This window comes from Grampus griseus (genome assembly GCF_964374135.1).
Source record: "Grampus griseus genome assembly, chromosome: 5".
In the NCBI taxonomy this organism is placed as follows: domain Eukaryota; kingdom Metazoa; phylum Chordata; class Mammalia; order Artiodactyla; family Delphinidae; genus Grampus; species Grampus griseus.
The window spans coordinates 116,097,684-116,121,844 of record NC_138998.1 but is presented as its reverse complement, the minus strand read 5'-3'; the positions used below and the strand labels follow the sequence as shown (position 1 = coordinate 116,121,844).

The window sequence follows — 24,161 nt, the reverse complement described above, 5'->3', positions numbered from 1 at the left end:
CCAGGGACATTTGCAAAATTCGAAATGATCAAAAAAAAATCTATATTAATACGTTTTTTAATGGTAAGATGATATATAATCAAACTTTTTCAAAAAGGAAATTAAATTAAAAAATAATTTCTGATTACTTTGTTCATCAAAACATAATTAACAGAATATTAATTGAACATTTTGGTTAATCAAGATCTTATCATATTAAAGACATCACTGTAATTAGCAGGCTATTGTTGAGATTAAGTTCACTCAGTGGAAAATTATGTGTTGAAAAATTACATGCCCTGTTCGCTTTAGCACTCTAGGAGTGGAATCTTCAAATCCTAAAATTAGCTATCACGAAACTTGTATTAGAGTTGCTTGTGCTCACTAATAAAATAAAAAATAAATGACTATAGCAACTGAATAGTTTTGTAGTATGAAACTCTTGAAACAACATCTCTCAGAATATCATATTCATTGAAACGTAATGCAATACCAATGTGCTCAACTTACTGTTATAAAAAGACACACTTGAATACTTGAAAATTAACAATAAAGGAGGCTTATAATGACAATTTTATACAGGACACGAAATATGCATAAAGTGTTTTATAATATCATATTTATTCTACTAATAATACTCTAACCTAGACTATCTAGTATTTTGTTAAACACAGTCCATGAAACAATGAAATTTATACCTTATATTACCAACTATTCCAATGTAGTAAGACTAAAGATGGGAGGAGGGGTTGAAAGAAAAGAAAAATAATGCTAAATTTTGTACTTCTCTTTTTTAAGTTCCAAATCAAATGACTAGTTTAGTCTATGATTATAATTTTTCATAATTCTCTAACAGGAAGATAGAAACTTTTTTTTTAAAAAGAAGCATTTTAAAAATTACAGCTGAGGAAATTACAGCCTGGCAGTTAGGTGACACCTACAATCATTCATCATGTTCAAGCGAAGCCGTCCTTTGGCCTGGTCTCTCCTGACTCCCAGACAGGTCATTCTCCTTATACTGCTAGGAAACCTCGTGAACATTGATGGGTATGTTCAGAGAGCTAAAAGAAAAATTCTTACCGACTGTAAAACTGTTTCAGGACTTTTATCTTCATGCTCATGTGATGCCTTGGTAATTATTCGAATAGTTTCTTCTTTCAAGTGCTTTGAGAAATCACTTCTTGATGGCTGCTCTAGATATTCTGGTTCTCCTGCTTGTGCTTCATGAGAAAAGAATCAATTGTATATCTAATATAAATCAGTGAGTCTATACTAAGATATACCTGTAATTTATTTCTCATTTGAAGTTATACAATAATTAATTTTACTTTACTTACTCAATTTAAAGTAATACATGCTTCAGTATACAGCACTTCCCCCAGAATTTACCAAAAGAAAGAATCAGATCTCAGAGTAGTCAAATAATTACTAAAGAAAGCACTCATTATAGTTTATGCTAAGAAATTCATAGTAAATTTCTTTGTCATGATAAGTATCAAAGTCTAACTTTGGAAAATCATGAGCATTCTACCAAAAAAAAAAAAAGAAAAAAAAAAGAGGTGGGGGGGTGGTTTGTACAACAATCCTGGTCTGAGTTTCTGTAGACAGCACAGTAGCTGTTTTTCTGGACACAGTATCCTTTTTCATACTTACCTAACAAAATCCTAACCCTGAACGAACCCAACCTTCTATCTTTTCTGAACCTGTTCCTGGTAGCTGAGTGTTGTCAGAGAAAAACAATTAAAACTTGCCAAACTGGTACCAATATAAATTCAAGACTTCAAATACTACTTCTGTGAAGAACTCCTAAAGTTATATCTACTGCCTATGTTCTGAGTTCGAAACCCACAGATGCAACAATGTACTCTGAATGTCCACTGGGTATTTAACAGACTACCCCAAAATCCTTATACGACCTACAAGGCGTTATATAAATGGGTCTCTGCCTATCTCTCCAACATCGCCAGGTGTCCTTTGCCCTTTACTCAAAAAGGAACACATACCAGACTTTTTTCAGCTTATCTAATACATCAGAGAAGAGGTTTACCTTCCAACTTTTGTATCTTTCCTCATTTTCTTCCCTTTGCCTGTGTGTTCACCAATTCTCATCCCCCCCCCACCATCTAATAACTTCTATATATCCTTTTGTTTGAATATCACTTCCTTATGGAAGTATTCCTGATAACCCCATTTCTAAAGCCGGGTTGCTCCTCCTCAACACTACTGACATTTTGGTTCAGATGATTCTTTGGTGTGGAGGATTGTCCTGTGTACCCAGGCATCTACCCACTAGATGCCAGTTGTACTGTCTCCGCAGGTGTGACAACCAGAAATGTCTCCAGTATTGTCAAACGCCGTCTGAGGGACAAAATCACTCTCAGGTGAGAATAACTGCTCTAGAGTAAACGTATACTTTCTTTTTAATAGCACTTACCACACAATTATAACTTCATTATTTTTGTTAAGTATTTGTTTCAAGCCCATATCCCCTGCTAGACTGTAAGAATCCAAAGAGCAGTGATGCTATCTCCCTTTTGTATTGCTATTTCTTCAATACCTAGCATATAATAAGCACACAATAACTTAATGGAACAAATGAATTAATAAGCTAATGAATGGATAAAAAGAAATAAGAAAGTACACTAAAATATTCTACAGCGTTACTGGGATAGGATGAGTCCTTGCTCAATCAATTGGTGGGACACGACAGGATTACTGTCAACCTTTCCAATATTTTACTAATTTAAAACTTTTCTCAAAGTGAAATATTATTCAAAAAGAAATAATGTAATTTCAACATAGATGCACGAGCATTCATTTATCCAATGAATTCTAATTAAGTGTCTAACTATGTGCCTGGCTCTAGGCTAGGCACTGGGACTCTGAGTGTGAACAAAGCAGCCAGTCCCTACCCCCATGGAATTTATAGTCAACTATGGAGAAAGTTACTAACCAAAGAATCACACATGTGAATTGTGACAATATCATAATAATACATTATAGGAATAAAATGGGGCAACGGTAATTTAGGTTATGGGATATGAGATAAACTGACTTTTTAGCTGAAGTTAAATGGATTAGGTTTGAAAATGGAAGAATGAACAGCCCATGAAATGAGCATAAGCTCAGTCCAAAAGGCATCTAGTGTGGCTGGACTACAGTATAACAAGAGGGGAGAGGTGGCAAGAGATGATGCAGATAGGGACAAAACGGAGGCCTTTGAGTCACAGAAGTTTTGAAGGGCAAAGCAAGTGAATAAACATTTTAAATACAATGGCAACATGTCAAGTTTAAAGAACATTATTCTGACCACACTGCAAAGAACAGATTAGAGAGGAAAGTAAAACTAGAAGTCAATGAAAGTACTAAAAGGTACTACAGCAATACGAGCAAGAAACGACTATTCTTTTGGATAACAGAGACAGCAAGAAAGAGAGAATTGGTTAGATTCAAGATGCATTTTAGACATAAAGGTTTGGAGACTGATGTGAAGATGACTTAAATTTTGGGTATGAGTGATTAGGATAATGGGAGTGAAATACACTATGACAAGGAAAACTAAAGGAAGAAATGCTTACAATGTGTGTGATAGGTAAAGAAGTTTAAAAAAGTTAAATGTCTTCATTTCTGTATTTCCTGACTTTGGACTGCAATGTTCTTTTCAGTGTCCCTGTATGATAGACAAGGTTAAGAAAATCTTAACCACTACAACTCCAGCTTAGCAAGTCTTCTGCTTCTGGAAGCTTTCGTAAGTGAATTAAGTCAGCTGCTCTAGGGATTAACAGAGAGAGACTTCTTGTTGATAAAGCTTTCATTACTTGTGTTTTCCCTCTTTGTCTCTTCTCACTGTAATAGATAAAACATCAGTAGTTGATAATAGGATGTGAGCGTAATGCAATGAGGGCCAAGAAATCCATCTGGCGTGACACTGGTCTAAGCCAGGGAAACCTGGACAATGTATGTAAATTAAGTCCTTAAGAGAAAAAGTAATTTTATCTGATCGACACAGTCAAATACACCTTAGGTCCCCAGCGTCAAGGTTTCCTTCCACATAGGGATTTGAGTCCAAAAACCTTATGTGATGCTGAATGATTCTGCCTAAATGTCATATAAAACTATTTCCTCTAGAATTTTCCCTGTGTAAATATCTTCCAGGGAACTTATTTGAGTGGTACTGTAATCACAGTAGGTAAACCTATAAGGATTCGGTTCTGGGAGTTTGGAAACAAAAACCCAAACTTCATTCCCAACATGTTTGTTGAGCATATGCCATTTTTAGTACCGAGCTAGGTATTAACAATGGTTTAAAAAAAAAAAAAAAAAAAGACAGAAAATTTACTCACTTTAAGGAACTCTCAACAAAATCAGATAAATGTATACTCCATTACAACATGAAGTACTGAATGCAATAACAGACTTATGCACAACGTCCTACAGAAGCACTGTGGACCTAATACACACACTTGGAATGATGCTGCATGCTAAGAAAGGAGGAATGTCAACTGAGCTGAGTCTTGAAGGATTTGTAGAGAAAATTATCTTGATGAGAAACAAGATGATTCCAGGCAGAAGGAATAGCATATGCAAAGGCACTGCAAGGACAGATAAAAGATTAATAAAATCCTTGCTATTAATGAGCCTTTACACTGGTAATCAAGATGAAATATAACATAAATTTGGTAGTGAGAATAGATTGGGACTAGAATAGAGGAAAAAAGGTAATAATTGCTACAGGGGTAATTAGGGGGATTCATAAAGATTTGGGGATATGAGGAAAGTCTTAAAATGGATAAAATTTCAGGAATAGTGAGGATAAGAGGACATTTTCCAAATGAAGGATACTTCATGAGCAAAGCCTTAATGACAGGAAAATAACCTACAGCAAGAATAATGGGGAATACCCTGGCTTAGATGAAACATAGAATAGTAGTCTTGAAAGAATTACAAGTGAGTCAGATTATAATAGAGGGTCTTCATAAAAAAGGAAAGAGGTTTTAGCTTCATTTTGTCAAACCAGAAGAGTAAAAAACATGTTCACTAGAACAAATAACCAAAGGAGGAAAATAAAAGGCTCTTTCCACTACCTAGACATAAGCACTATTAATATTTTTAGTATTATATATTCCAGATTTTACCTACCCAAATTTTTTTAAACAAAAAGTTATTCTGAATATACTGTTTTTAACTTAATATAACAAACATTCTTCCTGTCGATACAATTTTTACTGGTTATACCGTGTTCTTCTGTATAAAGGGCTCATACAACTAATATTTTACCATACATTTAGGCAATTTCCATTTCTTTGTTAAAAACAACATTAGGACAAAACATCTGGCTCTTTTATGCTTTTTGCACGCACAATAGTTTTTGTTCATCCTGTAACCCTATAGAAGTCTCACGCAACAGTTTTTGTTCATCCTGTATCCCTATAGAAGTCTCATCCCTGCTAGCCTATATAAATGGTAAGAGCTCAATAAACAGAGACCACGCTGTTTCCTTTATGCACTAACTGGCATTTTATGTACTAACTGGTCCCACAGTTATTAAAGTGTTATTGTTCAGGCTTCAGCTTGAAATACAGCTGGTGATTACTTATGTGACATTTGTTACTCTTAATTCCTGGGAAGTTTTCTTTAGTTACCTACCTGCAGCTACAAACTCCTAAACACACTCATTTCACCGTGAATGACCAGTTCTCTGTAGAGGTATAAAATGTCCCTGTACCCGGAGTATCTTTCTAATCATTTATTTAGTTTATGGATGCTTCACTGAGATTTTTGGATGGCTATCCTCCACATAAGATATTTTCCAGCCATGTTCTATGTTGATAATAGAACTTATTCATTCACCTATTTGGCTGTTATATAAAATCCAACATTCTGAGAGTACTCAGAACTTGCTCCTTTAGTCCACCTTCATGTTGAAGTAAGGGGTTGGGAGGACCTTGGGGGTGTTCTATGCCTGTTTCCTGGTTGTGGCCTTTAGCATTTTAAGAGTCAACTTGACAAGCAATTGACTTTCTGTTAAAGCATAAGGATCTGCTCTCTAATCAACTATTTAAAAAAAGAACACAACTCATATCTTTCAGAAGTATTTTATACCTTAACTTACTAATGAGTCATACTTATTACATGCACATTTAGAACAATATTTAAAGAGTACTGCATCAAAGAATAGCAGTCCATTTTTCTTACAGAAATGTATCTAAAATCAATGATTCCCCAAAAGCAGCCTATAAAGAGCCATGCTAAGCTGGCTGCATAGAATCATCACAGAAACAATTTTAAGACTTCAGATTCCTAGGTGGCACCACAAACAGAATTCTCAGCAATGTGGGGAGTAGAGGCTTAGGAACCAAAGTTAAACCTAAAAATTATCCAGGATAGAGCTGTATCTGCACAACATACTTTTAGCCTTCTTCCCTAATGTATAGTTATTTTGGCTATCCTTTTTTTTTTTTACATATACATCTTTACTGGAGTATAACTGCTTTACAATGTTGTGTTAGTTTCTGCTGTACAACAAAGTGAATCAGCTATACGCATACATATATCCCCATATCCCCTCCCTCTTAAGCCTCCCTCCCAATCCCACGCCTCTAGGTGGTCACAAAGCACCAAGCTGATCTCCCAGTGCTATGCAGCAGCTTCCCACTAGCTATCTATTTTACACTCCTTTTTAAGTGTAATTTTACATTCCTTTTTAAACGGTTGCATTCCCATACACTGAGGATCACCCCTAGGAGACTCATTATTGCAATTTCCATAGGGAATGAAATCAAATCAGAAAATATTCAAGGGGCATCAACCATTTGTCATTTATTATGCTAGATTCTGGAGATTTAAATAAGAACATCACCTGGTCCCTGTTTTAAAGGAACTTGAAAATATTGAGGATATTGTTCATTCTACCAGGTCTGACTCTCAGGAACCAGCTGTACTTTCCTGGAATATCAGCTTATTTTTGTCAAAAATGAGGTCATTTTTTGGTTTCAGCTCCTTTCTTTCTGTTTTTAAAATCTGAGTATGTTATATATATTGTAAGGACTTCAAATAGTTTTTGAGTAAGATATGGGTAACACAAGCAAAACAGGCAAAGCTCTCTCTCCTTCAGAATAATTTGTTTTATACATACAGCCTAGAGCCATGCTGCTTAACCACAGGTACACCTCAGAATTATCTGAACATCTTTTTAAAAATATATATTCTGGACCCTTCCTCCACTGATTCTGAGCCCAGTAAATCTTAGGTGGTATGTCCTGTTTATACTCAGAAAAAGTCCCCCAGGTAATTCTGATGTATCGATATATACCGTGGTAAAGAACCGTTGGCTAAATCTCTAAACATAAGTGTTAAGGTAAGTTTTCTTTTGCACTAGGCAGGTTAGGGAGGTAGTGTGAGATGGACTAAAGAATACTTTTCTATCATTTATTATTTAGTTTCAGTAAGACAATGAATTGTGTGGGAGAAGTGATGCCTATGGATTTCTTCGTCACCTGTTAAAGAAGAGGAACAAATACTCATTTAATTAATACTATATAAATTAATATTCTTATTTGGAATATCACCCTTAAGAAATTGGATTTTAATGGTTCTTAGGTTACAGCTTTACTGAAAAGATTTGCAGGGAGAGAAAAAAAATCACTCTGATGGATTTTATAAACAGGATTTCCTTGTATTACTTCCACTAGTCACTCATAATCCTAGTGCACACCTGAGAGATTTAAACACAGGTTCTCTTTGACAGTCTGAAAGTATTACACCAAATTAAACAAATTACTTTGAAAACTGTGAGGAGAAACAGGAAAAAGATGGCATAGGCATTAAAGTAAAATTTCTCTACTTATGATAGGATGTTAAGTGATTCCAATGAACACTATAATAGATTCCCTTATTCAACTGTGGTATGTTAAATTCCCCTGTAACAGAAGATGGATTTCTTAATATGATATGTAAGATAATACAGTAATAGAAACCAATCTTTTAAACAATAATCTCACCCCCAAATTTATAGATTTAGAACATTCTATTTCTACTAACTCAAAATGCGTATTTCTAGCAATCCTATACAGGACACAATGTTTTCTACTGAGGCAGTATTGTCACTGCTTTCTAAAAACCCAGTCTGGAAGATAACTATCATAGTAATTACATATGAATTGACCTTTCCATCTCTTTATTTTTTAGTTATTCTGGCTCCTTTCAGAAATACATCTGTACTTCTCTTCAATTTTTTTTTTTTAAAATACTAAAGAGGGACATGAACATGTATGCCCAATACCTATTGCTGAATTTTTTAAAACTTACGAAACACCATATAAAGTGTACAATAGGAAGTATTGACCAGGATAAAAAGGGTGTGGAGCATACACACATGTGGCCTTTTCATAGCGAGGGAATATAAGATGACAAATGTAAATAATGGGGAAAAGTTGGCTAGTCCTGTCAGACAGGAATATTAGTGGGGAATATGTATTAGTCTGATTTAGTAAAAATAAAATGTGTCAAGTCTGTAAATTTAGATAGTCTTGTGAGAAACAGAAAAGATGGAAAAGAGACTGTATAGAATTTAATATTTTGATGTTACAAAATATAACTGAGCCAAGAATAATAGGGTTGGAGCTTAACCAATGACTGGAGCACTCACCTTCATCTGAGTGCTTAGGTGCCACTATCACGCCCATTGTGCAGCCCTGTCCTCCCACTAATAAGATAAGAAGAGCCATGTGCAACTGGAGCACTTAAAAGTCAAGCAAAGAATAACAGAGTAGCTCCATCTTGGGGCAAGTTCTAGGGAGTAATTTGGAAAGGATATGTACAGAAGACAAGGGATGAAATCACAAAGAGATGGAACTGACTCAAAAATGAAAGGAACTGTAACAGTTACTACACTGTGATTTGAACTCAGAAACCTCTTGATATCTACTGAGCTATTTTACTTCCTACTAATATGGACAAAGTTACTATAATGAAACTGCATTGTTGTGAAACTATAGAGTTTCACCTCTTCTACACAGTGGCCCTTGATGTACAGGAAGAAAGTACAGTCCTCGTCTGGTAGAGCTCACCAGAGACTACAATGGTGGTATTCAGATATACTGTACTGCATTTCTGTATCAATATGTTGGTATCTTTGTTGGTATAATACCATTATCTTGGTCTTTTAAAAATTCTGAATCGATGTCACCTAAAATCAAGATCAAGGACTCAACTATTCAATTCATATGAGAACAAGTTCCAAGTCTGGAAAGATCTGTGCATGCCTACCTCAGTCACCATACCATATTGTGGTATTACAAATCTCTCACTGAAAGAATAATTCCTTGTAAAGTTCAGATGATAATGCTGAAAACTACCCAGGTAAAGCTGCATGGGAATCTGTCTATAAAAGATGAAATTAAACAAACACCTAAAATGCTTTCTTCAAAAATAAAAACAAAACACACAGATCTTACAAAAAAAGGGTGATTCAAAATGATCCACTCAGAGTTATTTAAAAAAAAAAAAGAGAGAAAGAGACAAATGGGGTTAAGGAAAATATCTGTTTAATTTATCTCTTCTCATTTCTCCAACCACTAAACAGAAAGAGGACCTTTCCTACAGTACAAAATGTCATCCTAAAATATTGTGACAACTTAGTGATGAAATTAATCTTAAAAAAAATCATTAGACATTGTATTTTCAGCTTTGCTAGAAGATACTTTTGTACAGTGTTATTCTTAATATTTTATTGATTTTATCATCTAATAATTGTAGAATGTTTAATATTTATATTTTTATATACTTATCTTCTCATTTGTTTTACAGATCTATACAGATTTTTGCTTGGAATATATTAAATATTTAGTTCCTGCTAATTCTGTTTTTAACTTCAAGAATTCTGAAAAAAAATCAAATAAATACTCTATATGAATTAATACTATCTACCAGTAGTGTTATTTTGCTCAAATATGAAATTATTAGAGTTCATTCCTTTGATAGCTTTAGTGAATTGGCTTGGGTTACCTGCGGTTTCACAGTTTTTCTAAGCATCTTGCCAAAAAAAGTCAATCAAAGTAGGCAGAATAGGTAGAGGAAGAGTTAACAGAATCATCTCATTTAACTTGAAAATGATATATATGTACATACAGTGTTATCTGGCAAAGGAGTAAACTAAATTGTTGCCTTTTATTATCTCTGAGTGACGGAATTTCAGATGATTTTTACTGGAGTCTTCATATTTTAGGATAACTAAAGTTTTATGTTGTTTTTGCTTTTTCAATGAGCATATCTTATTTTTATAATAAAATATCAATAATAAACATGATATTGATAATAAAATGCAATAAAAGCGGACTAACCTGTTGTCACAGAAGACTCTGACTCTCTCAATTTCTGAGATGCTAAAAGTTTTTCCTGCAAAGCTTTCTGGGCAAGCTGTGCATCCCATTCTTCTAGTTCTTTCTCAAATCGCTGGTTGTCTTCCTCAACAAAATCTCTTAAGTCTGGTGGTAGTGTTTCTATTCCAACAAGGGCCTGCCCAGTTTCTTTATTAAACTCCTCTGCAAATCATATTTCAAAAACTATTATAAAATTAAGGATTAAAGGAAAAATGCAAAGCTCAAAATAGAAGGTGTTTCAAATGTATTTAAAGTACAAATTATTACCACTTGGCGAATCAATATTACCTATATATTAAAAGAAAACCCAAATAAATGCTCAGAAAAACAATGATGCAAATATTTGATAATCCATTATAGGTAATGTTCTCAGCTTTTACTTTTAGGCTGAAGAGTAAAAAAATGGAACAAGACATAAGGCCAAAATTGTTTGCTACTTTTCAAACACTGACATAGTGCTACTTTTTCTATTATAAAATACCAGACGTTTGATTATTCACGAAGTAAAACCACAAAATGAGAAGAAATAACTCATAACCTCGAAAGCTCAAAATAGAACTAAAATTCTTTTTCATCTGAAGCAGTTAAGTATAGCAATATACTTATATGCAATTTGAAAACTAATCAATCAATATAGCAAGATTTCTTTCAACATCACATAAGTAGTACTTAAAAGCGTTACTCAACCTCTACCACACACACACAAAATAAATTTTAGCTTTCAGTCATAAATGAACTGCCTAACTAGTTTTGCTAAATGGTTAAATACAAAAGGAAAGTTTATTTTTATCAGTCTCAACAAACCTTTATTAAGTGCTTTTTATATGCAAAGCCTATATTAGAATATGAGAAATAAAAAGGTTAAGACACAGTATGAAATGCTCCCTGGCTTTGAGCAGACCAGAGTGAAGTGCGAAAGACAAGTCAACATACAATTCCAACACACAGTAAGTGCCCAATAGAGGTATGCTATGAGAACACAAGGAGGGATACTTTGTGGCAGGTCAAGGAAAACCTGGCAGAGCAGATGACATCTGAATTGAATCCTGAGAGATGAGAAAGAATTAGGCGAAAGAAGAAAGAAATAAGATCATTACTGGCAAAAAATAAAAACAGAAAACATAAGAACATATAGATATAAATGTGTGAAATGATTTGGTGTGAGCCAAAGAAGTTCAAATATTAGTGAAGTACATAAAGTTTGAAATGGACAATGGTTATAAATGAAGCTGGAGAGACAATTAGAGGCCAGAAAATGGAGGCTTTTTATGTCAGGTTAAGGAGCTTGAATATGAGTCAATGTGTGACATAGTCATTAAAGGGATTTTAACAAGGAGAAAAAAGTCCGATTTACATTTTATAATAGTTACTAAATAGTTAACTTTGAATACAAAGTATATTCCAGTTTTCAGCCCTGGTCACATTACTTTTCAATTCCAGTTTTCTCACCTACAATAACCCAGCAGCATTTCCTAATCATATTCATCACACTCTTTAGTAAACTACACTTAACTAATCACACCAGAGACCAGAGTCACATAAAAGGGTTACTTATTTAAAAATATATACCACCCTATATATTTCATATTCTTACCTTGTATTAAGAATTGTGGCTTATCATTTATGTACATTAAACAGTATGCACTGGCATTTCTATAACCACCAAAAGAGTCCCTCACTAGCTCTTCCCATGATGATTTTGTTACAGCAATATCATTGTACTTCATCCACCTGTTTTCACGATGATCAAAAATGTATGCCCAGTAGTGCCCGGCATTAGCTTGGCCTTCATGAACTAAAACAGCATGTAAGCGATAAGGAACCTAAATATGAAAAAGAAGAGTTAAACTGTAGTTATGTAGTCTATTACACCACATCCCATGAAACCCACAAACCATCTGACTGGAGAATCCCATAGGAGCATATGTTTTTTAACAAGAGTAAATTGGCTGGAATTAAAGTTTTGAAAAAATTAAACTATGAAATAAAAAAAGGCAGGGGGCGGAGAGGATAAGCAAACTAAAGACATGTAAAACAGACAGGTATAAGATGATTTTCAAAACTTTGGAAGTATATTTGTTGATCTATTTATTTCTTTCGAATAAAGAACTTATGATGAACATTTTTATATACAGCACATGATTTGTTTAAATCTTCACAGTTATAAATTGATGGATGAGTTCAGCAAAATGGCTTATATAATAAGCCATTATATGAGCCTCAGAAGTTAAAATGTAACTGAGCCCTTTACCTTCTCCCATAATCTTTTATTTAGTTAGTTGTTTGTTTATTTATTTATTTTTGGCTGCACGGGGTCTTTGTTGCTGCACGCGGGCTTTCTCTAGTTGTGGTGAGTGGGGGACTACTCTTCATGGTGCGCGGGCTTCTCATTGCGGTGGCTTCTCTTGTTGCAGAGCACGGGTTCTAGGTGCGCGGGCTTCAGTAGTTGTGGCTCACGGACTCTAGAGCGCAGGCTCAGCAGTTGTGGCGCACGGGCTTAGTTGCTCCACAGCATGTAGGATCTTCCCAGCCCAGGGCTTGAACCCGTGTCCCCTGCATTGGCAGGTGGATTCATAACCACTGCGCCACCAGGGAAGCCCCACTCCCATAATCTTAATATCGTTAAACAACCATGTAATTTTCCCATAGAATTTTTTTTTTAATGCTAAGCCCTTTTAGAAATTTTTGATAAATTTTATTATAAAAGAATAAAAAGGTAGGCTAATAAATACAGTATGAGAATACAACTGAATGAGGAAAATATTAATATAAAAATCTTAAAGTTCAACAATTTTATAACAAAAAGTATGAGAATTATGATAAATAACATAAAGATAAATTAAAATATGTAAATAATTTTGATAATGCTTACTAGCTCAAAATTCAACTTACTTGTATCATAGATTTGTCAGAGTACATTAGTTCAATTGTGCGATGGATTCTAGATATGCTTTCCTGCAAATCTAAGGATAGAAGATGCCATTTAATGATTAACATCAAGTATGTTTCTACTGAGACTTATAAGGTAGGGAATAAGGGTTTTCCTACCAATATGTTAGAGGAATAAGAAAAAGTTTCTAAAACTGTTCTAAAACTTACTATTCAGAATTTGTATAAAATGAAATTTAGTTCTTTATAAAAGATATAGCACAAAGGAAAAATGAAAACAAATATGGTTTATTTTAAAAATGTGCAGAGCCAATAAAACTGAACCTTGTTCAAATTTATAAAGGAAGTTTCCAATGAAAATTAAAACTAACCCCCCCTACATATTTGTATAAAACAGGAAAAACTTTATTTTTTTCCTGTAGTTTATTCTTTTATTGCCCTAAATCAAGAATAAAGTTCTTTATCTTGATGAAGTTCCCCCTGTGTCAAAATATGTAACTTTGGAGCCAGAGGAAATTAGGGCACATAAGTTGAAAAGGGGAGCTATAACCTATACGAAAACCTTTAGAGTGAAATAAAATAACTTCACCACACATCACACACACACACATACATATATGTATATGTACAGAAGTAACTGAATAAAAATCCACTTTAATCACCAACTGAAATAAAGTTATGAGACTCCCATTACTCATTATTTCTACTTCCAGTAGAAATCTATCCTACAAAATTATTTAGAGGTAGGGATGTTTCACAGTTATATTGCCTATAATTGTTTTTTAAAAAGTGGAGACAACCTAAATATTTGTCAATAGGGAAATGGTTAAATTATAGTATAACCACACTATACTATGAAGCTGTTAAACAGAATCAGGAAAAAAACACCAAAGACTACAAAAGAAAATTAGGAACTTTAGACTAGGGAAAGGCCTTTTACAGCTTGCGAGAAAATCCAGTAACCATAAATGAAAAGACTCCCTCCCCCAATTTAAGAAAATCTATTATTATAGAAAGAAAACAAAAGCCAACGTAAAGAAAATCAAATGACAAACTGGAAAAATATTATCTGCAGCATACACTACAGGCAACAGGTTAATACCCATAACATTAAAGTTTCTATTAAGCAGTAAGAGAAAGACAAATAGTTCAATATAAAAAATGGGCAAAGGTCACCAATTTAGAGAAAAATAGAATTTCACTCATAATTAATGAAATGCAAATCAAGACACTGAAATACCATTTTCATTTCAACTATCAGACTACCACAAATTAAAAAGTGTCCAGAGCTAGGGAGAGTACTGGGAAACAGGTTCTCTCACACAAAATTATTGGGAATGTAAACTGCCTCATTGTTTTGGGAGGGAAACTTTTAAATAGTCAAAATGTTAAGTATATACACTTTGGATCAGAAATGGCATTTTTAATATACTCAACTCACAAAGTATGCTAATATGTATGCGGAAGGCCAGCTTTATTGGTAGTTAGTAACAACATAGAAACTGAATAAATTATATCATATTCATATGCTGGAATACTACGTAATAGTTTAAAAAATAATGCTAACAGCAAATATCATCAGGGATAAAAGAGAGAAAACAAATATTCCAAGGAAAATCTTTAATACCTGATGCATAGTATTATAGGTCCAAAACCTTATGACATGTCTCTCAAGTTCCTCTAACTTAAAATGGCCAGAAGTGGACTCATCATATTCCTACTTCCTCCCCCAAGGTGAGGGCCTGCTCCCCACCAGTTTGCTCATTTCCAAAGTGCATTCCATCTATGTAGTTATACATATCACTATGAACAACTAAGGGAATCATCCCTGATCCTCCCCCTCCTTCCCTCTTGTCAATGACCCACATCAAAGAATATACCAAATTCATTTCTTTCCTCCCTCAATGCTATGACCTTGGTGTCAAAAGTTCTTAGCTTTCAGCCTTCTGAATGTAATCTTATGAAAACAAACACAATCTGCCAAGTCCACTAGAAAATTATCCAACACCTAGCACAGTATTCAGGAAAAACTATGTGCTTAATTAATGTTTACTAATGATTTCAAATACAAAAAATTTCCTTATATATGAAAAATACTAAGGAAAATCTTTAGTTACTAATGCTAACTGTTAGTTACCACCACACCCTATTTACTCCCTATTAAATACAGACTGCTCTTTATTTCCATATTGTCTATAAAGCATCTAGTTGGGCATTTAAAATCTAACAAGTGATATTGTTTAGTACAAGTCCAACCTTTTGGTATAAAAAGAGTAACTCCTAGATGTTTTTTTCATAGATCAATAAAATTAGGATAAAATTAGGGAGCAATAATAGGTTATTATATTTTGACATGCAAGAAAAATTATGATAAAACTACCATAAAATATTAATATCACTTCATTTTAAGAAAAAGGAGATTTTAACAACAGTAAAGTAGGATAAAAGTAAAGGAGATAATTTCAGAATAAAGGAGAGTTCCTTCCAAGCATGGACAGATGGCAACTTAACACTAACACACACACACACCACAGAGCACTGTCCTTATTTTTTTGATTTTACTACATGCCAGTTAAAACTCGTTATAGACTGGCACTGAGCTAATAGATCATATTTGGAAACCTACTAGAGAAGACTGAATATTAAAATTCACATTTCTAATTCTTCAACCTAAAGAAAATATTGTATCATTTGAACTCATTGCACAAACATCACGGGAGGTACATAACTGATTAAGTACAAAATCTGATGCTGTATGATGTTTCACCAATGGAGTACCTGTGAATACCTGTTTGATATAAATTTAGAGCACTAAACCAGAAAATCAGACCATCTGTTAGGTCATTAATTAGCTAAGTAATACAGGGAAAATCTTTTGGTCTCTCTAAACCTGATATTAAGATCATAAAAAAGGAAGCCAAACTAGTTTATCTTATAGAAAACACTTTGTAGGGGAAAAAAACCTTTATTAATATTTACACATGAAACCCATAATCCATAGGTGACTTCCCTTCTCAATTCTAACATTAATCATGTCCATCTGAGGTAGAGTAGCTATGAGAAACTTCTTACCTCTGGTGTCATTTTCTATTTCTGTCCTCCAGCGATGTAAACAGCTTTCTAGCACAGAGAGTTCCTCTTCTGTTATGTGCCTTGGTGCTGGATGCATGGGCAAATCTGGAGGTATCCGAGACTGAGTGAATGGTTTGTGTATTACTGATCTCGACGAAATGGCAACTATTGATGCGGGTGATGTGCTTGGCAGTTCTGAAGAAGGAGCTCCCTGCTGGTCTGTTGTGCTGTATTTTTAAAGTACAGAATATTCATTATTAAACTTTTCAAGTTGAAGCTCTGGACAATGATTATGTGCCAAACAAACAGCATTAAATTGGCTTATAATTTCAAAAAGAAAAAGTTTTCTTAAAAAAAAACCCAGAAATATGTGGATTAATCTAATAACCTAATGAGATTCTTAATATATGGAACTACATTACTATAAAATTGGGGCTTTATAGTAGAAATGGCTTAATCATATTTATTTATACAAATCTTACATATACCAGAATTATAAAACCTTCCCTTGCTAATACTTAGCAGCTCACATTACAGAAAATTTTCTAATTTAACAGTAGTATTTTCATGGATGAAAGGTTGATACATATAACATACAACCTGAAGTATAATTCTGAATGGAAAAAAGTATGATGAAAATTTCAATCCACAACCACAAAATCCATTGAAACAATGAAATAAGAAAGCCCCCAGAAGCATACAACCTTCTAAGTGAATGTCATCTTTTTAGAGTTCACTAAAATAAATCACAACATGCATTTTATAAAACCGTCTTTAAAGGCATCAATTATGTTATTACGTAATACAGTAACACAGCTGTCTCTTCTATCAAGAAAACTTTTTACCTTGGTAATGTCTGTGATGGTACAGAACCACTAGATGGGGAACTAGCATCAATATCATCAACAGGAGAAGTGCAAACAGGTTTACTTGAGGCAAATTCCAACGCATACTGCAGAACGTCCACCAAGGGGAATCGTTTGGGACCCGAACCATAGCTTAAATACCTGTTAACCATAAAATGTATGAATGCTTTCATTTGTGTATAAAGCACATTTGTTTTTTTTTCCCAATAATTGTTATAAAACATAATAAAAACACTTCAATAAATAATCCTCAACAATGAAATTAATTTTGCTTTCAAATGAAGATGGTAAAACTAAATATACACTCAAGAAATAAATTAAATGTTCTCCAAAGGAACACAAAACCAAAGCTGATTAAGACTGAATGTGTATATACACTGTTATAAATTTTAGATGCTGCTCTAAGTTGTAACCCAACAGTAAAATGAAAACTGACATTTCCATCTCCTGAGACTTTTATTTTTAGATCTGTTATCTGGTCTCAAGATGGTGACTAACATTATCCTCCCACCGTTTATGTCTGACTATTTTTCAATATGATTACTGATACCTTTTAAGAATTAAAACTATTGAAAAATAACATATTATTTTGTATTAAAAGTTTTAGGCTATTAACTTTCAAATTAATACTAAAACAAGGGAATACAGATTAGATCAGAGGTTGCAAACTGGGATCTTTCAGACCACATTTCAGCCTGTAGACTTTTGTCTCAACTACAGAATATTTCATACTCTAGATTCTGGCTTCTTCTGGAAACAATGCGAAGCTACAGACAATAGGAAGATGATGTTCACGCGTGGCACCGCCTACTAGTGCGGATAGCAGCCACCCTCTCTCTCCACAGGGATGTGCTCTCTGACTCCCTTTGCCCACCAGCTCACGCTTGACTTGCTTCCCTTCTTTATAAAGCCTCCATGAGCCTCTCGTAGGCATCTGAGTTTGTATCTTCTGTGTTAAGGAAAAACACTCAGTTACCGTTAGTTTTAAGGGAAATCTCAAGAGTAATATTTAGTCTCAGACAAGAAGAAATCTCAATCATAGATTAGTTTAACTTTACATCTATTTTTAGTACCATGTGTATTACCTCTTTATGGTAGGAATATTTAATTTTAAACAATAAAATCATCTTCTAATGCCAACTATGAATTATTTTAGTCTCTAACGAAACTCAAGCCTAAACTATTCAAGAAAAATATCAATCCAGAATGATTATTTACTCCTAGAATCACAAATCATTCAAAGCAAATTTTAAATTAAAGCTCTAGACAGTCACTAAAAATATGACTTCCTATAGTTAGCTCATAATTTCACTGAAGTTTCAATACCTTTCAAGTCTCTGTTGTAATACTGTGAGGTAATCTTTTAGTCTCTTGATCTCTTCCCTCTTAATTCTTGTTATTTCTCTGTTTCTATGCATGTATCTTATCAGGAAAAAGAAATACAGCAATTATCAGTATTTGCAAATACAGAATTAGACACAATATTAAGTCTAGCCATCACCACAGAAGATCAACTCATCCAAAATTTTATAATAAAACATCATACAGACAATACAAATTAGTATTTTTCCTTATAACATTATTCCCAGTAACTATCCTTTTCTAAATAAAAAGGGAACTCCATTTTCCTTGACAAATAGTATTAGATACGTTACACAAAAAGTAAAAATTATTTTAAGGAAATTAAGTAAAATTTTCTCTAAGCACAATAAGTCTTCACTGGATACTGAACTGTTTCAAAACTAAGTCATGCTGTATACCAAACCATACCTGTCCAGATATAAAACTTGAGGAAATTCCAATTTGTTGTGAATTTTTTCTGGTCTTCCCAATGCCTGATTAAATTCAAATCTTGACAATTCAAACGTTAACACAGGTGGTAGTTCAGTAAACCAATGCTGAAAGAAAACAGTAACAAAACCCCTTAATATCACCTTTCTGTTTTCTCCATTGCAATTTTAGGCACAGGATGTTAGTTAGCAGTGGCATTTTTATATGCATCATAATAATGCTAACATGACAAATAATTGATTGGGTATGCAATTTAGTTAAAACTCAACTTCCTCCTAAAAGTTTTTCACACCTTTTGAAAATTCCAATGGGGTAACACACAACCAGGAAAGAGAAAAACCTTCTAATGACTCTCCTTCTTCAATGATTAATTCTTTACATTAGAGTTTCTAACCCAAAGAGAAAGACACTGAATAAAAGTATGGCTTAGTATCTCAAGTTTTCTGGCTTCTTCAATATTATGTCACAATTACTACCAGGAATGGCACATATACTTAATACAATCAACCACACGGTCAAAAACCTGTGACAAAGTAACATGTAAGAGGTAGTACACTAAAGAAAAAAAAATTTTATAGCATAAATGATCACAATTCTCATGCTAAAACTAGAAACTGATACTTTCCTGTTTTAAATTTAATGTTCCCACTGGAATTTTGACAAATTTGAGAAAAAGATTTATCACTAGGAAACAGAGTTTATACTGATGATAACTACATTTAATATTTTAAAAAATGACTAGTGCTTAAAGAATTGAATGCCTCACTGCTATGAGGCACTTCCTCCACACACTTTGGCAACTGTTCAGTTAAGCGTGAAATGCAACAAAACTTCAATAAACAGATTCAAGCTTTACATAAACCTTATTTATTTAAAGAGAAAGAAAAAGGAAAAAACTTGTGAATTAACAAATACAGAAGTATAAATTAATGTAACAAGTATTTCTGAAGTGCTTATTTTAAGCCATGCAATGTACTTCTGTAAAAAGAAACTTGCATACTATATTGTGTATGGTATTTTCAAGTGCCACAAAATGTCACCACATAAATGTCAATAAGCTAAGAGTATGCTAATTTAAATTCAAACATTCAAGAAAAAGAAAAGCAGAAACTGCACATGTGGCAAACTGAATATGATCTTGAAAGTTGCTACTTTTCTGTAAATAAAATCAATAAAAATAAATGGTTATTAAAAACTATTTCTCCCTCCCAAAATGCTAATGATTACCTGAATTGAGATTTCCTGAGTTGGATTTGGTTTACCTTTTACTAAAAGTTGAAGTTTAAGGAATTTGCTTTATGGATATTACCTGAAACTGACTAGGGAAAGTTATGGAAGATCTAATATTAGAAACATCTCTTAAGTTTTAAAATTTCTTGAGCAAAGTTTGCTTATTTGCTTTGTTCTTCCATGGCACTGGAAAGAATTTTTTTTAGTTAAGCTTTAATCCACACCTAAAATTACTATTAAGAATTAAAATATACCCCACACATATCACAAGGAAAACGTCTGATGCCTTAGGATGATATTCTCTATTCCATTCTATAATACTCAAACAAGTAGATTTCAAGTACTATTACCTTCATTTTTTTGCAATGCTTTAAATGTTACTATTTAAAATTAAATCTAAGTATTAACTTTAAATAGTTAACAAACTTTAATTCACGGGAACCTACAATGGCCAGCAGAAATGAAATGACCCAAATTGGTGGTATGCTTCTCTGTAAACCATAAATAGTCCAGGAAATAGGTTCCATATCTTATGAAAGAATGTTCATAATATATTATGTAATATGTCTCTGTATGGATCTGTTTCCTCCAACAGCAGTGACAGTTCTTTCCTACTACAGGAGTGGAAGGATTTCACTTTTTCATTATCATGCTGATCAGGACGAGAGATAGCCACACCATTCCCTAAATTCATTTACAAAAATACTATGGGTATGTCTAGCTCTGTGATTTTTAGATCATAAGTACAGCAGTACATAAGTAGAATTTCAAATAATATAAACCAATGAGACTTTTTTCTTTCAAAATATTTTTCCATTCAGTAAAACTCTATACTTTATCCCTAATCTAACCAGTAGGCCATGCTGTGAGACACAGGTCATTAAAGGTAAAAATGATGCTTATATTCTCCATATCTCAAAACACATATCATTTGATTACTATTATTATTACTACATTATAAAATGAACTGACAGGGGTAATAGATTTCTGCAGTTAATGAAAAAAGAACTTAGACAATCAGCAATGGCAACAGCAGTACTCCTGAATTTACTGTAAATATAAATCTGACCTGTTAAAATATTTTCTAGAGAGAATGTGGCCATTTTTATGAGTAAATAGCTGATTTTTCTATTAATATGTTTTAACTACCTTGCTTTTGGAAGATTACATGAATATGGGGGGTGGGGGGGGAGGAACAAGAAAAAACAGACCTATCATTGCAAATTCCCCACAGAACACCAAACAAAGCTAGGATATAAACTAAGCACGAGAAGAGAAAACTTGCAATTCCAATTCAAAAATTAGTTTCAGTCATTTAATTGCCTTCACTCCTTTGCCCTATATATTTCCTATATAATATCTCCATATATCTAATATAGTACACATAGGTATTATTTCTATAACTTAGTTTTTTAATTAAAGCTCTGTAAAATTTCTCTCAGCACTTTGATTATAACTTGGTACAACTTTGTGAAGGGAAATTTGGCAGTACTTACATTTTTAAATGAGTATGCCCTGTGACCTAAAGATTCCACTTCTAACTATCCTTCATTCCTAAGTGCTCAAGGGTATTTACAGGAAGACATTCTTTGAAATAATTCTTTGTCCAACTACTGTCTCACAGAAGAATTACAACAATTTAATTTTATAAATACGGGCTACAGTGATACTATGCAGGTTCTAAATAGAATGATGTAAAGCTATATACTGACATGGAAGGATGCTCACAATATACTGCTAAGTAAAAAAATGCAAGTCTCAGGACAGTATGAACAGACAAATACAATATTTATATGTGCATAGCAATCGTCTAAAAGGATGTACATCATACTATTAGTAGTGAACACCCACACCAGAAGTGAGGTGTTTACTCTTTGAAATTCTTTCTCTCCAACAGGCAATCAAAAAATAGCTCCAGGTTTCTTGGAGAGTATAACTCATTTACAATTGGCACACCATTTAATTAAAATTTATGATTTAGAAAAATATCTTACATATAATCATTTTTAATTTATTCAGTTGCCTCTTGGTAGTCATTACAGAAATGTAAACTCTTACAGCCCACTGGATGTTTTAACATAAGCAATTCTAGAGACTAGAGATCTTCCTATATTAGTTGGCCCCAGCTATTTCAGAAAAAAAAAAAAAAAAACAGATGTTTTCTGTATCAAAGTAAAATCAATAATTTTTATTAAATAATAGTGTAAGAGATAAAAGGTATTAACATCGGGGATTATGCCAATTTTGTTTAGAAACAAGCCTAAAATGCTACTCATTGGTCTTTATAGAGAAACAAAATAGCTTTTCTGAAGCACATAATAAGACTATAATTTAAGGGTGCTACTAAACACTTTTAAGATATTCTGCTCTAGTCGGTGAGAGTCACTTAAACCAGGCTGAATTATTATTGAAACTACTGTGTTCAGCAAATCTAGGCAACTGGTACTAGGAATCACAGGTAATCAAATTTGCTGTTATTGAGACTGCTTAGAAACTGAATTCAGAGATGACAACAAACCACTGTCTATCTTAGGTTAGATGGGAAAACCTAGGCAGAAATTATATATTGTGGTATAGGGCATTCAGAGTATGAAGCCAAAGACAGAGGACAAACTAGATTTTTTAAAAAATAAATAATGACAATCAGAGTCAATGTAAGAAAAACATTTTTAAAAGCTAGGAATATGTGAGAAAGATTATTTACCAATTATTAAATTATTTACCAATAAACCATAGTGTGTTTCATTTATAAGCTACTTTGACAATGTGAGGAAAATGCCATCCCTTTTTTCCCTGCCCAAACCCATCATTCTTTTGTTTAATAGGAAACAGATGCACTTCATGGGGCTCTGCAAACCTGTTCCATTTTGGGATCCTTGGAAAGTTCCAATCTTTACAGATTTGTTTCCCAATCAATAAAATAGATATGCTTAATTTAAGTATTCTTAATTAAAGGTCTATATCAGAGTCATCTGTGGAGCTCTGGTGGCCATATACCATACCCCTACCCTAGATTCTGATTTTGATAGCTTTGAAGTGAGGTGTAGATATCTGTTGAGAATCACTGAAATAGATGCTCTATGATGTAGAGAGAAAAACTATTTCAAATATTTTCTCTCTCTCAAAAAAACAGCCAAAACATAGTAAATATTATTTATTTCCTTTTTTGTTTGAGTGAGGGAAGAAAAGGAAATGAGGATGGCGATAGAATTATATCTGTTTAAAAAAGCATACAACTCAAATAAAAGCAATTTATTCTGAAAAATACAAGAACCTAGTCCCTTTTTAGATAAACAGAGATGCCATCACTTAATATTTATTAAGTACCTATTCAGAATAAAGACCTTGGCAACTTTTTTAATATGACTGAGACATTTCATTCAGTCAGTCAATATGTATTATGTAATTTTATCTGCAGTCACCACACTGCCCTACGGATACAGTAGTGAATGGCACAGATGAAGACCCCCACCCTCATGCACGGAGTTTACATCTAGACAGCTATCAGCAATTGCTTAATGATGACTGATTTTGGCGCACATAATCTGTCCTTTATCGTTTACTCTATTATTCTAGAAGAATATATGGATGGAAGGATATACAGATGGAGCTAGAGAGATGAATTGAGAGATGGAGATAGGTTATTAGACAGAGACCAGTGGAGACAGATAAATAGGTTTGTAATATATTTTTTTAATTCTTTCTTTCTTGAGAAAGCAAGTTTTTTCATCTGCTCTTCAGGCAATCACACAGTAATTTTACAAGAAAAGGAGTGTGGTGTTGCCTACTTGGGTGTGGACATATTCCAACAATATTTGAGGTAAGTAACATATGTCTATATAAAATTCCACTCTAACATCAGTGTTTTTCTTCCTTACTTCCAGGACTAGCATGCTGTAATGGCCAGCACCATGACTGAAAAGTCTTAAAAGACTGAACAGTGTCCTAAAGGAGG

The 24,161-nt window shown here is 33.4% G+C and overlaps 1 protein-coding gene across 3 annotated transcripts in view; it reads right to left on the bottom strand.

Annotated features, from left to right (window-relative positions):
• The window catches only part of USP25 (ubiquitin specific peptidase 25), a 138,429-nt gene that overhangs the window by 32,465 nt on the left and 81,803 nt on the right, over positions 1-24,161 (bottom strand). For 2 of the 3 annotated variants that reach the window (XM_082654330.1, XM_082654332.1), the window contains exons 11-18: positions 18,956-19,083; positions 18,512-18,607; positions 17,165-17,326; positions 16,320-16,546; positions 13,251-13,321; positions 11,953-12,181; positions 10,320-10,520; positions 1,060-1,199 (exon numbers count right to left, since the gene is read on the bottom strand). In XM_082654330.1, coding sequence (XP_082510456.1) covers positions 1,060-1,199; positions 10,320-10,520; positions 11,953-12,181; positions 13,251-13,321; positions 16,320-16,546; positions 17,165-17,326; positions 18,512-18,607; positions 18,956-19,083 — 1,254 coding nt within the window. The remainder of the gene's footprint in view (positions 1-1,059; positions 1,200-10,319; positions 10,521-11,952; positions 12,182-13,250; positions 13,322-16,319; positions 16,547-17,164; positions 17,327-18,511; positions 18,608-18,955; positions 19,084-24,161) is intronic. The other variant, XM_082654331.1, reaches the window with a different exon arrangement.